The 15,282-nt window shown below is 36.3% G+C and overlaps 1 protein-coding gene and 1 pseudogene across 2 annotated transcripts; one reads left to right on the top strand and one right to left on the bottom strand.

Annotated features, from left to right (window-relative positions):
• The first annotated feature begins 411 nt into the window (after positions 1-411).
• Positions 412-2,976, top strand: LOC113110573 (cytochrome b561 domain-containing protein 1-like; annotated as a pseudogene).
• Positions 2,977-3,548: 572 nt separating this feature from the next.
• zbtb40 (zinc finger and BTB domain containing 40) lies at positions 3,549-15,243 on the bottom strand. 2 transcript variants are annotated; one of them, XM_026275174.1, is made up of 17 exons: positions 15,140-15,243; positions 13,731-14,203; positions 13,517-13,638; positions 12,458-12,650; positions 12,174-12,313; positions 11,531-11,702; positions 11,300-11,436; positions 11,003-11,198; positions 10,396-10,514; positions 9,147-9,307; positions 8,685-9,037; positions 7,132-7,338; positions 6,882-7,046; positions 6,588-6,802; positions 5,625-5,784; positions 5,228-5,454; positions 3,549-3,873 (listed from the first exon to the last, which is right to left on the bottom strand). In XM_026275174.1, the coding sequence occupies exons 2-17, from the start codon at positions 14,194-14,196 to the stop codon at positions 3,673-3,675; spliced, it is 3,234 nt and encodes a 1,077-aa protein (XP_026130959.1). In that variant the 5' UTR covers positions 14,197-14,203; positions 15,140-15,243; the 3' UTR covers positions 3,549-3,672. The 2 variants fall into 2 exon arrangements, with proteins under 2 accessions (XP_026130959.1, XP_026130958.1); XM_026275173.1 differs by having other exon boundaries at positions 8,685-9,044; positions 9,148-9,307.
• Positions 15,244-15,282: the final 39 nt, after the last annotated feature.

Raw genomic sequence — 15,282 nt, 5'->3', positions numbered from 1 at the left:
TCCTAAAAAATTGCATCAGTTTCAACAAAAATATTTAGCAGCCCAAACTGTTTTTAACATTGATAAAAATAAGAAATATTTCTTGAGCAACAAATCATCTTCAGAATGATTTCTAAAAGACTAGAGGAAAGGGCTGTTCCCACAGAAGGCATTTTTCCATTTCAATGCACTAATTTCCCATTGATTTCCATGTAATTATGCTCTAGACAGACTTGAATGACCGGTGTGCCTGCATCTTTTGCAGTGTCTTATACACAAGTGCTGCATTTTAAAGAATTTCAACTTTTACACACTCATCATGCTTATTACTTTGAACTCCAAAACAATGGACCAATCAGAGGACCCTGGAGGTGGGAAAAGCATTTGTTTTTGTTTTTTAAAGTAGCAATTTGGCTTGGCAAGTGTTTTGTCATGGCAGAAGAGGTATTCTGAATTGCACTTTAACAAAAAGCTTTTCTGAACCTCGCATCTCACGTTTTTATAAACAAAGATAATGCATAGACATTTTCAAAAACTGCTGTTTTATGTACTTTTAAGGGTCTTCATGAAAGCATTAAAATTTCTGTCTTCTGTTTTAGTTTTGCCTGTGCATGACTGAAAGGTTCCTGCTTTTATCTACCGAGGGCAGGCCGTTCTGCTTCAAATCACATAAGTGGAAGGTCCGTCTGCACTGGTACTTCCAGCCTCTGCTACTGGTGTGTGGAGCTACAGGATTCGGCTTCATGGTGACCAGCAAGAACATAAAGGAGCATCCTCACTTCACTTCCTGGCACAGCCTGCTGGGAGTCGCTACGATGGCTGCTACCATCCTGCGGGCGATCTGTGGCGTCTTTCTCCTTTTCCCCAAACTCATCATGCCACCTGTGATCTGCTGGCCTACCTGCTGGCCACCATCGCTGTCATGTAAGCCATGTTTACAGACTGGTTTCAAGCATTGGTGACAGGCACAGTCTGGTATATATTCCTACTCATTCCACTTGTTCCTGCCTTAGTGGTGATGAACCAAATCACTAGTGCTTTCCTGCCCAAAAAGAAGATTACTAACTGAAAACTAAAGCCTCAAATTAGAGCCTATTTATCTGGACTATATTAGGCTTTGGAAGCAGCACTTTAGACAAAAAAACAACAACACACTTATATTTTATATGATGTGCACTCACATAACATTTTGGCTTTGCCCCAAATGGCACACTTTATGTGTACTTGCAGTCTTGTAAAGGTAGAGATAGAAATACTAATTTCTACATAAAAGGGTAAACACTAAACATTCATCCAGGCCAGTAGGTGTCAGTATAAAGTCCAAGAGCACTGTTGTATTTTAAGAGAACAAATTAGAGCCAACAAAAAGTCTGTTAAACTTGAGCAACTTAAATGAAGCGTTCACCCTAAAATTTAAATTCTGTCATTTGTTACTCACCATCATTTTTTCCAAACTTGTAAGACCTTTGTTTATCTTGAGAACATAAACCATAATTTTACGAAGCTGCAAGAATACTTTTTGTGCGCAAAGAAAACAAAAATAACAACTATATTCAATGGGCAACTTTTTGAGCCTGGTAACATTTCAGTTGCCTTGCTGTCTATGGAGGATCAGAAAGCTCTTGGATTTCATCAAAAATATCTTAATTTGTGTTCCAAAGATGAACGAAGGTCTTACAGGTTTGGAACGACATGTAATTAATGACAGAATTTTCATTTTTGGGTGAACTATCCCTTTAAGGCCGTTAGTGAAGTGTATGTACTTTAAGAAAGTGAATATGCTGTTAATGATTACATGATCCAGTGAGTCCTTGTGATTTATTGTGAAACCTTAGGTAAATTATTTCAGAATCTACCTGGCATTTTATTTTTCAGTTGCTCTTGTTCCCAAAGACTGTGCACTGAAAATATAGTTGCATTTTGCATATTTTCAGTATTTACATAATTTTTTGTTAAAAACACAAAGAATGTTTGACGTTCATAGTGAGTTTGTTGAACTCATTCTCACAACTGAATGTATTCACCCTAAATGCACATTTAAGTAAGCTGACTACTGATATTCTGTTTTAGAGGATATGCTTGAACATATCTATATTCTTATTTCTTTAAGCTTACAAACAACTGGCTGTGCTTTGCACAGGACACATTTTAGGTGATGAATTGGGAGCTGTTTTTTGGTGTTATGTTACTATGCACTGCTGAATAGGGAGCCTTGCGGCACTCTAGGAAAATAAACATTTGCATTGCAAGAATATGCTTATTTTTTATAGCAAGCTTGAAAATGTTATATGCATTGTCACATTCCTCTCTTCATTCAACACTGTGTGAGTTTAGCATTATTTTAGAGTGCTGTAGTTCTGTTTGTTCATGTTGCAGTATTTGATTGTGCACCTTCATCCATATACTGTCTGTATGATACTGACATGATATAAAAATTAGTTATTAGGTTTTTTCTTTGTCTGGACTGGGAATGCGAGAAGAAATTTGCCATACCCCACATTTATTTTCATTATGGCTGAAGACCAGCTGTGTGTTTGTGTCTATTTTTCCAGTAGTAGTTCATCCGAAAATGAAAATTTGCTAGAAGTTTACTCACTGTCAGGCCGTAAGAGATTCTTCACAGGAACAGATTTGAAGAAATCTAGTATTGAATCACTTTCACACCAGTGAATGGGTGCCGTCAGAATGCAATTCCTAACAGCTGATAAAAACATCACAGTAATCCACAAGAAACAACCTCATCTACATCTTGGATCGCCTGAGGAGGAGTACATTTTTAAATAAACTTTGAAGAATTGCAGTTTAATCCAGAATGTTTTCTGTATTGATTCAACATCAAAAGTTTCTATTGAGTGTACAGATATTTTTTGTGTAACTGCACAGTGCGGTCGGAGTTTCAGATTTAAAAGCTACAGCTTAATGAATTTAAAAAAAAACAATGACTCAGGGTTGTCTGTGAATTACTGGCATATTAACTAAGAACTATATATATTTTTGACTATTTTACACTATAAACCTTACTGTATGAGAAGTTTTTGAGGGTTGGTGTTGTCTTTCATATGAACAGTAAATGATTGTTTTTAATCAATGCTTTGTGAATTTCTTTTAAATAAATGTATAATTTACAAAAATACTTAAAATGTTTACCTGCTTATAAAGTCATACCTTTAATAATATTTGCCATTTATACTTATACAAAGTAAATTCTCATCTCTATTTAAAATTGCATTCATAACATTCTAGAAATGAAAAGTTAATCTTACACTTCGCTTTGTCACGTGTTATTTTCAGCAGAAAAACAATCATAAAGCATGCGAGAAACTAAAATGATCCCTGTACATGACGCTTGATCAGAGGTAGATAATGTGTTGGAAACAAATTCAAGTGACTTTTCTCATTTAAAATCTGTTTGTGCTAAATAAATAGTTCATAATGAAACAAAGAAAAGAGATTAAGACTGCACTGAAGAGACTGATGTCATCTTACACTATTTTTAACAGATTTTGCATGCTAGTGTACGATAAGCCTGAAAAACACTCTTCCAAGAGGGAAAAACAAATCAAGTGACCCAGAGACTAAAGCCTGTGTTCATTAAAAATCATATTCATTCTCGTACAAAAACAAAACAAAACAAAAAACAACTGTTACATGCACTCGGCTTCAAAGCAAAGTCATGATCATAAAGCCCAGAGTTCACTGGCCCTCTTCACAGATGAGCGTGACGGTGCCGTTCAGTAGATCCTCCATACTCACAGCCACGATTCCAGCGCCGCTGGCTGCTTCCTGCTGATCACCCAGAGCCACAAACAGCTGCGGTGACCCTTCAATCTGGGATTGGTCCAGGCTAATCACTTGCTCCGCCTCTTGACCGGCTGCATCCTCACACTGAATCACCTGGAAAGAGTCACAAATACCTTGCCATTTTTTTCTAAAATGAATAATTTATGATTAAATCATTACTGATTGTTGGCATTTGGCATGTTTTGTTTAATAAACATATTGACGATGGTGTTTTCACAACACTGCCATAAATGATGTGCCGAAAAATGATATTTCATGATCATTTATACCAATTAGATATAATAGTAAAAATCTATGTGCTAATAAAAACACTTGTTCATTTATTATATTTATAATAATAATAATTAGACATCAATAATACTAATAAAACCATGAAAAAATTGTGTATATTATAATTATTATTTCTTGTAAAATCATTTAATCATTACGTAAAACAGATGGAATTCATGGATAACAGTATGATCTTCATATTATTATTATTATTGTTTTTTTTATTAATGTTCATACAATATTTTAAACAATATTTGCACTGCAGAATAAACTTAATTTCACTTCCCACAAATAAATGCACTATTTCTAATATCTTAAAGAGGTAGTTCACCCAAAAATGAAAGGTCTGTCATTAATTACTCACCCTCATATCGTCAAAAACCCATAAAACCTTTTTTCATATTTAGAGAGATGAATTAAGATATTTATGATGAAATCCGAGAGCTTTCTGACCCAACATAGAAAGTAACAAACTGACACATTCAAGGTCAAAGGTAGTAAGGACACGGTTAAAATAGTCCGTGTGACATCAGTGGTTCAACCGTAATGTTATGAAGCTATGAGAATACTTTTTGTGAAAACAACAAAAATAGCGACTTCTGAAGAAAATGAAAATAGCAACTTTTTTCTACACTTTCTTCTCTTCTGTGTCATTCTTTGACGTGTGTTCATAAGAGTACCAGGATGTATTTTAAAAATGTCCTTACTAATTTTCTGGGCCTTGACCGTGGTATTTCAGGGGGAAGTCGTGGCCTAGTGGTTAGAGAGTTTGACTCCTGACCCTAAGCGTGTGGGTTTGAGTCTTGGGCTGGCAATACCACGACTGAGGGGCCCTTGAGCAAGGCACCGAACCCCCAACTGCTAAATAGCTGCCCACTGCTCCGGGTGTGTGTTCACGGTTTGTGTGTATGCACTTTGGATGAGTTAAATGCAGAGCACAAATACTCGGCTGTATGTCATGTCACTTCCACTTTATTTGTGTTGCTGTCTGTGCAGGGCAGAAAGCTCTCAGATTTCATCAGAAATATCTTCATTTGTGTTCTGAAGAGGAACAGGTCTTACAGGTTTGGAACGACATGAGGGTGAGTAATTCATGACAGAATTTCCATTTTTTGGGGTAAACTATCCCTTTAAATGTTTGAATATGAGAGCTTTTTGATTTGGGTCGGGGCGTCACCGTTTGAGCACTGGAGGCCTGTGTCTGTGCTTCCTCTTGCATGACCTGCAGATGTTTGGACAGGAAGTGCTGCTGGAACTCAGTCTCTGAGGTGAAGTGGAGAGAGCAGACCACGCAGCTGAACACAGAGCCGCTCTGACTCGCCTGACCGCTGCATATGTGCTGCTGGAGCTCCTGCTCACTCGTCATAGTGCTGTCACAGTTCACACACTTCCACAAGTGCACTTCTGAAAAACACACACACACACACACACACACACACACACACACACACACACACACACACACACACACACACACACACACACACACACACACACACACAATCAATCAATACTAGTACAGGGTAAATGTAACTAACAGTAATAACTTTCTAGGATCAGTGGTCACTCCTTACCTTTGTGATTGGTTATCTGATGTTTTAACAGACTATTTCGGTTGCTAAATGTCTTGTCACACTTGTCACACTGCAGCAGAGATTTGATAGCTTTGTTGCCCTGGGCAGATGCGCTCTCGGGGTGAGCCGTACGATTGTGGTACCACAGACCAGAGAGCGTCTGAAACAGAAACAAATGTTTTTTTTTTATGTTTATTTTATATTTTATCTTATATATTTAAAATAAATATAAAAAATAAAATAACTACACATATATTTAGAATAATAATATAATGATATATTTAACACTAGATTACACAAATATAAAACAATATGTATTATAAAATGAAAACATAATTCTATATGCTCATCAAATAATCAACCAAAACTGATTTTAACATTGATAATAATAAGAAATGTTTGAGCAGGAAATCAGCACATCAGAATGATTTCTGAAGGATCATGTGACACTGAAGACTGGAGTAATTCATCTTTTGATTACAGGAATAAATTACATTTTAAAGTATATAAAAATAGAAAATAGATATTTTAATTTGCAAAAGTATTTCACAATAGCACAATATTTTCTGTATTTTTTTTAAATAAATAAATAAGCCTTGGCAAGTATAAAAGATGTCTTTCAAAGGTATTAAAAAAATCTATTTAACCTATTTAACTTCTGAATAATATAATATAATATTATAATGTTTCTTTGGATAAATGCTTCTGCTAAATTCATAGAAATTAATTTTAAATAAATATCATTGGGTTTGATATTTCGTATAAAATGCATTTACGTGTACTAATTTTTATGTGTAGTTTAAGTGTTGAAATACATTTAGGAGTCTCTGTACGTCTTTGTTTCATGCATAAACGTAGCCCTTTTAAGCAAATTGCACAAAAAGAGAGCTACATTGTAACAGTTTTCTGTTGTCAGAGAAATGTATCCTTTATCATCCAACAGATGAAGTGTGTTGTTCTCACCTGATAGGACTTTTTACACATCTTGCAGCCGTAAGGTTTGTTCCCGTCATGAATGTTCATGTGCTTCTCCAGATTGGCTTCACTGTTGAAGATCTTGCTGCACTCGGGACACTGGTGCAGCTCTTTGGGATGCACCTCCTGGATGTGCTGACGGAGCTCGTCCAGAGAGGAGAAACTCACTCGGCATTTCTGGCAGTCATGTGGCTCTGTAATGTCTGATGAGACAAATAACATGTCACTAGTTTAGTTTGTGTTTATTAGAAAGTGAAATGTATCAAGTGTGGATGTGCTCACTGTGGAAGTTCTGCAGATGGACGGACAGCCCGTTGGCTTGTTTGAAGCCTTTGCCGCATTCCCTGCAGACATAAGGTTTGTCTCCAGTGTGCGTGCGGACGTGACGCGTCAGTTCAATGGACTGAGCAAATGAGGCTGAGCAGTACTGACAGCAGTACATTTTACCTGCAAATGCCACACATTGGTTTCCACATTTGCTATATATGACACACATATGATATACGTACAACACATGTTTGAACCATCCCACCCTCAGCATGCTTCTTCTTGGTGTGGTATGAGAGAGCAGCGGCCACAGAAAAGCTCATGTCGCAGTGTTTGCAGTGGAAGGGTTTTTCTCCTGTGTGTAGACGCATGTGGTTCTTCAGAGACGAGGTAGCAGCAAACTTCGCCCCGCACTCCTCGCATGCGTATGGTCTCTCCTCGAAATGTTCAGTGCGTTTATGATATAAAAGACCTGAAAGATATTTATAGAGATATTTACCTGAAAGAATTTTATAGAGATGAGATGTTTTCACATTTCAACATTTCAAACCAGTTTTTAGGACACTCGATACCAATTCTGATACCATAGCAAAAAGTAACATGCTAATGAAAACATCAGATTATTTAATTAATAACAACACTACTAACAATATTTCTAATAAAAACACTAACAATAATGCTACCAATAATAATGTATATTATTATTATTGTTGTTATTATTATTATTATCATCATTTAATTCATAATTAATACCATAATATGTATACTATATGTTATGAATAACAATATATTGATAATGGTTTTTAAATAAACAAGTGTTTTCAATAACATTTTAGCTTAATAATAATTAATTACTTTTTTTGTATAATCATATTAGTAACTAGTATTATAGTGTGTATTTTCATTCATAACATAACAATATTTATATTATTATTATTATTTACCATCATAATAAATAATATTATTTAATTTGTAATATGAACATAAATATGAAACAATACAAAATATTTACATTTAATGTACTTTATCATTGTTGTTGTTAATGAAAGTTAAATATTAATCTATATATTTGTCTACACTGTATATTCAGGTGTCCTTGTCACAGTGTAATTATACATTTAAGTAATATTAATTAACTACCGTATTTTACGGACTATAAGTCACACTTTTTTTCATAGTTTGGCTGGTCCTGCGACTTATAGTCAGGTGCGACTTATTTATCAAAATTAATTTTACATGAACCAAGAGTAATGAACCCAGAGAAAACATTACCGTCTACAGCCACCAGAGGGCGCTCTATGCTGCTCAGTGCTCCTGTAGTCTACACTGAAAAGCATAGAGCGCCCTCTCGCGGCTGTAGACGGTAATGTTTTCTCTTGGTTCTAAATAAATGCGACTTATAGTCCAGTGCAACTTATATATGTTTTTTCCCTCGTCATGACGCATTTTTGGACTGATGCGACTTATGCTCAGGTGCGACTTATAGTCCGAAAAATACGGTACATGTTCTAAATATATGGTTAGGGATAGGATTTAGGGTTTGGCTTAGGGTTACTTGCATGTAATTATGCATAATTAATTGTTATTATAATAGTAAATACATGTAACACAGAAAGGACACCTTCAAATAAAGTGTAACCAAATATCATTATACTACTAATAATAACAAATTAAATTAAAACAATGACTTCAAGTTTTCAAGTACTTTGGACATCTTAATTATTATTTATAAGAGAATACTGTTGCAGGCCAGTTTTGGATCTGCATCACTTGTATGAGCCAGCCTTTTTGTTCAGCTTGAAAAGGATCTCTGCACACCTGAAGAGTGTTTGAAAGTTTTGTCGCACATGTCACATGGCACTTGCTCTGTTTTCTTCTTCTTCGCCGGAGGGCCACCATGGACTTCCATGCAGTGCTGGTGAAGGCTCTTGAGCGTTGGAAAGGCCACCGAACACTCTGAGCAGCGCTGCTCCTTCCCCGGCGCCAGGGCACAGCCTTTCCTGTGCTTTATCAGACGACACTTAAAGTCAAACGCCTTTTTACACCACTCACACCCGTACGACACAGGGACAGCCTTTCTTCTGCCTTTTGTTTTGGGGTCTTCTCCATCATCATCCTCAGAGTCTGCTGTAGATTCTTCTTGTTCAACCTCAGATTTCGCAGAATCTGGCAGAGGCCCTGTTTAGAAAAAGAGTAAAATATTAAGGTTTGTTTCCATTAAGTGATGCCTAACTATCATATCACTTGGACAGAAATCTGTGTGCACTGAGAGGTCCTTCACCGGGATGTTTGAGGTCTTTCAGCTGCGGGACGTTCTGCTGGTTGGCAGACAGCAGCTGGCACAGTGAACTGGCAAACTCTGAGTCACGACTCAAAACTCTCTCCACAGTCTGATAAACTGACTCCAGCTCACCATCGGCCCTCCGACAGCTCTGGAGAAACTGGGACGCACAAAAGTAATGTTATATAATGTTGAATTTTATTTACTTTGCAGTTAGTTTATTATTCTGGAGTGGATGTTTTTAAATATGCATCTGTTATTACACTGTTATTACAAATTACACTAGCATTTAAAAGTTTGTGATCGGGATGTTTTGTTTTAATTATTATTATCATTTTGAAAGAAATGAATAATTCTATTCAGCGAGGACACATGGAATTGATCAAAAGTGACAGTAAAGAATTATAATGTTACAAAAGGTTTTCCATTTCATACAAATGCTGTTCATTTGAACTTTTGATTTCTCAAAGAATGCAGCAAAAACAAAACAAAAAAAAAAGTATCACAGTTTTCCACAATCTGAAAGTCAGCTTTGTCATCACAGGCATAAATTAAATACACATTTTAAAAAAAATCAAACCAAAACCAAACTTTTTAAAACATATGAGAAATGTCTAGAGAAGAGCATTTTGCTAAATATTATATGCTCATTGTATTTTACTTTACTTGTTAGTGATGTCTTAATTGTATTTATTCTTTAAATAAATCAGTTATGCAACAGCTAATGACAGCCACTGTGTAAATTAATATATTTCAACAACAAATAGAAGTTTTTTAACTTCGAATTTAATTTAAAAACTACATTATGTGTAAGTTTGGCCTCTGTTTTTAATTGTTAACTTATAATAATGTAAAAGGGCTCCCTATAGTTTAGATCATAAGCTGAGGTAGATTTTTATCCCTAAGAAAATGTTCATTATAATTTAATATATTTTAAGTAAGAGCAATTAGTTCAGTAAGTCGCTGTTTAATTTAAAAATTAACATTAAATATTCCTGCTGTACCGAAAATATAATAACCGAACAGTCATGTCTGTATGTGTCTGTATGTGTTTGTGTGTGTGTGTGTGTGTATGTGTGTGTGTGTGTGTGTGTGTGTGTGTGTATAAATATATATATATATATATATATATATATATATATATATATATATATATATATATATATACACGCACACTGACAGTGTGTGCATTATGCAAATTAAGGCATATATTTAATACATTTATTATATTTTTCCTCCGCCTCTTACCTCAGCAAATTCCTCTGTCCCATGATCCACTGTGTTCAAACCTTGTTCGAGCAGGGTAATGTTACTGACTGTTTCCAGGATGAGTGATTTGTGCTTAAAGAGCACATCTATGTCTTTAACTAAAAAACAAAACAGCAAAAGTATTTTGGAACACAGAGCAATTGGTCTAATTGACTTATTAAAGACGCAATTTACACTCAGCCTTTCAGAGAACTACAAAGCTAGTAACCAAAAGCAGTGTGTTGATTCAAAGTAGGGGTGCTCCGATCACGATCGGCCGATCGTTAATGCACATCTCGTCAGTAAAGCCGGTTTTCTAATCAGCTGTTAATTCCATCAGGTGCGTGATTTCACATAGAGCAGCTGTTACTACACAGAGCCGTTGTTAACTGAGAAGATGCGCCAATAAACGCTGAAAATTAACGTGATTTGCGCATCTTCTCTATTAACAACGGCTCTGTGTAGTAACAGGTGCTCTATGTGAAATCACGCACCTGATGGAATTAACCGCTGATAAGAAAACCAACCGGCTTTACTGACGAGATGCGCATAACGATCGGCCGATCGTGATCGGAGCACCCCTAATTCAAAGCCTTTAAACACTCACTGGTTTGGAGAAGTTTTGGAGCGTTTGGTTTCTCCTTGACCTCCTGCATGAGGAGCTGCAGCTCTGGACTGTGTGTCTCTATCCACAGCAGAAGCCTCCAAACAGTCACGGCCTGCAGTGAACCATCCAGCGCTGCAGATATCAGCCTCCCAACCACCTCAGCATCTCCTTTCTCTCCCAGAAGAGCTTTAATACACTGAATGCACACAAATATATACATGTAAAAGCTGCTTCCTTGCTTTGAAGCTACTTTTAAATTATGAAAAGCCGATTAATAATGCAACACAGGTACTGTACCTCTCTTTCATTTGCATTCATATCTGGACCCTTTTTAAAGCTCTGTTCGATAAGCTGGAGGTCCAGATTCAGTTCTATGAGTCTGTTCTGATATATTCTCAACAACTCCACCCCACTGCGGTCTTCTGCTGTGTCAACTGATGAAGAATAAGTCATCAGAAGTATAAGTCATCAGGAATTGGCTGTGTGATGAAACAGATTAGGTATTGTTGGCACGTTTTACTGTTCTACCCCTTGTGTCTTTCAAGGACTGCAGAAGCTGAAGCACATCTGAGGAGCTTTCCTTCACCTCATGGAGCAGCATCAGAAACGTTTCTTCACTTACGGTCATCTCTTGGAGTTTACATAACAAACTTTCCACCACCTCCACAGAAGATGGACCAGAACAGCACTGCAGCACTACCTGAGTTTAAAAGTGTGGCATCAGTAAGATTTGTTGTTGTTTTTGGAAATACATTTATACTTTAATCAGCAAAGGATGCATTCAATTACTCAAAAGATTTCTATTTCAGAAAAGCTTTTCTTTTGAACTTTCTACTCATCAAAGAATCATAAAAAATGAATCAGGTTTTAAAGAAAAATCTGTTTTCAAATAATAACAATGAGAAATGTTTGATCATGTGATACTGAAGACTGGCGTAATGGCTGGTGGAATTTCAGCTTTGCATCACAGGAATAAATTACATTTTAAAATGTATTCAAATAGACAATGGTTATTTCAAATGCAGCCTCTGTGACCAAAAGAGACTTTCTAAAAGCATTCAATAAATCTAACTAACCTCAAACCTTTAGATGGTAGTGTGTATATAACAAATTATAATCACTGTGTACTGTTGTACTGTTTTATATTAGAAACTGTAAGGGACAAATACACCTCTTTTTCCACTTCATTTGTACATCTGTTCACTGCGCTGGTCAAAAGCTCTGAGAGGTTGCTGACACTGGAGAGGTGATGAGATAGTTCTGATATATGGGCTAAAAGCCCACTAGACCACCGAACACCTGATGCAGGAACTGTAAGTAAAGAGAGCAGTCTCTTTATTTCTACATTCACTCAAAGTTTAACAAATTCTGCCTGAAATGTTTAGCCATTTTAGAATCCTTTTAATACCCCATGATTCAAAACTTCACACTTTCACTCAACAAAGGTCAGCTCACCTTTTGGCTCGGGACAGCTCTTGTTTCCCTCGTCCTCCAAAACTGACCCCTGCTCAGGATTTAAACATTTTAGCTGTTCTAACAAAGTAAGGACTGTTTGAGCTGACACAACTTTCTCTACTTTCACACAATTGAGCAACCTCTGGTAAACCTCATCTGCTGGTGGATCTCCTTTGAAGCTCTCCAGTATGACCTGCAGAAGATCAGAAGTGAGATCTGAATCCAGTCCTAACTCTATCTTCAGATCATCAATATGCTTTAAAGGAACAGTTCATTCTAAACTGAAAATTTGCTGAATGTTTATTTACCCTCTGGCCATCCAAAGCGTAGATGAGTTTGGTTATTAGAGATATGGAGAAAATTAAACATTACGTGACTTGCTCACAAAAAGATACTTGCCGTGAATGGGTGCCGACAGAATGAGAGTCTAAATAGCTTATAAAAACATCACAATAATCCAGAAATAATGCACACAACTCCTGTTCATCAATTAAAGTGAAAAGCTTCATGTTTTTAATAAACAAATTCATCACTACAACATTTTTTTAGCTTTTCATTTCAGGCTAAAATATGAGTCCTCATTCCTAATATTGTTTTTCTCCAGTGAAAAATGTTGAGATCAAACGCTGTTTACGAGAAGAATCAGTTGTTAATAAATATGTTAGTGGATTTCGATGTGAGAGTGTTTAATTGTAGGAAGCATTATTACAAATTATTTGGGCCATAACCAATGGCATGAAGTCAAAAATGTTTAATGATGGATTTCTTTGTTACAAAAATGCAATATTTCACTTCAAAAGACGTTAACTAATAGACTGGAGTTGTGTGGCTAACTTGTGGATTATTGTGATGTTTTTATCAGCTGTTTGGACTCTCATTTTGACGGCACCCATCCACTGGTGAGCAACTGATGTAATGCTACATTTCCCCAAATCTGTAATGATGAAGGCCTGTGAGTGAGTACATTTTCAGCAAAACTTCATTTTTGTGTGAACTGTTTATTTAAAAAGTGAATGATCAAATCTTTTTATCTCTTTTTTTTTTTTATTATTATTTTACCTGGCGCACTTCTGTGGATACTGTATCCCATATTTCAAGAACCTTCACATACGATCGTCCATTCTGGAGGATTTTTGTGACCCCAGCTTGATTTTGAGAGATCAACTCAACTGCTCTGTCCTCTGAAAACAGAAATAAACATAATTCATGAAAACCATTGGAACAATGTGACCTCAAAGAGAAATCTTTACTATTAATTAGTCAACTTTTTTACCTTCAAAACTATTTTTGTCCCTTTTAAGCTCTTCTGATTCAGACGGCTCCTTAACACAATGTTTAATAACCTGAGGTTTCATCGACTCAGTCTCAGTCTCGACAGAAGTCCGCTTCATGAGGTCAGTGAGAATGTTCTTACAACCAACGGCCACATCAAACATCTGCAAGCTGTCCGCAGCGGCGATGAGTCGGGTGAAGTTGTGTTTACCAGGAGGCAGTTTACCAGTGTACACCATGTCCAGAAGAGAAGAAAACTCTTGAGAGGACAGTAAGTCTGTGTCGATGGAGATGCTGTCAGAACCTTCCAGAACAGACTTCAGTAACATACTGGAGGCCGCCAGCACTAGCTTGTGAGCGGGGTGCGGGGTCTCACCCACCAGGATGGAGCAGTCGCAAAACTGCCTCTCTTTACGTAAAGCATGCAGCTGCTGCATGAGCTGTCGGCTGTAGTTTGGGAGCTCCATCCTGTACCTGCAGAGGTGGAAAAGAGGAAATGCAGAACAATGTATCAAGTAGGTTTATCCTTAAAATGAGAAAACAATATGTCAACAGGTAAAGAAAAGTAATATAATTTCTGACCTCACTGAAAGATATTTGTTCTTGTTTTAAGCATAAACACAGTCAACATATTAAATTATTTTGCTTTGCAAGCAAACGTTTCTATTTTAAACATTAATTCAATTTATTTTTATTTACCCCAACAACAACAACAAAAAACATTTTAGGCTATTTTCCCACTCAAGTAAATGTATCTTGATTTAAGTAAGTTTATGCTTATATAAAATTTATATTATTTACTTTATTATTAGTAATCCTTATTTCCTTAGTTTATTTTTCTTACCCCATTGACAGATCAACAAACTTAATTTTAAAGTTTAAGACTTAAGATATTAATTCTAGATATTAATTGTAATGGGAAACAAGACACACACACACACACACAATGTGCTCAAAGATGGCCTTTTTTTTTCTTTTGTGAAATACAAATAACGTTACCCTGTTCCTAAATAAATGTATAAGAGGTCCTTGACAGAAACCTGCTCATCTATGGTGACTAATATAGTAACGTTACACCATAACATCTCTGTTTATTTCAGCTGCTCTAAAAGCATCTGATTATTATGACAAATGAAATAGAAGTTAAATGAAAACAAGCACAATTCTTAAGGTGTTTTTATAACTGAAAGGGAGACATTTTAGCACGTTTATTCCAAGCATAGGGGAATGATAAGGATAAACGATGCCATAATCGCATGCAATGAGTGACATTTCAGTTTACCGCTAACCCGACATGCTATCTGATGCTAATATAAAAAACAAAAGCAGCCAAAAATGCAAACGGCACAATATTAGAGGCAAATCGTTGTGCCTCTAACAGTAAACTACAGCTACACACTTCCCCTTTACCTTTAAATTCAAATGATCCGGCTCTTTATTTAAACTCCTTCGAAGGACAACATTCCGCTGCGAAATAAAGATTCGGCCCAAAACACTCCGACAGTGCGCATGCGCGTACAGATGAGTGAGCCATGACATAATGCGCATGCGCG

Source organism: Carassius auratus, chromosome 11 (genome assembly GCF_003368295.1).
Source record: "Carassius auratus strain Wakin chromosome 11, ASM336829v1, whole genome shotgun sequence".
Classification (NCBI taxonomy): Eukaryota; Metazoa; Chordata; class Actinopteri; order Cypriniformes; family Cyprinidae; genus Carassius; species Carassius auratus.
This window is presented reverse-complemented; position numbering and strand designations above follow the sequence as displayed.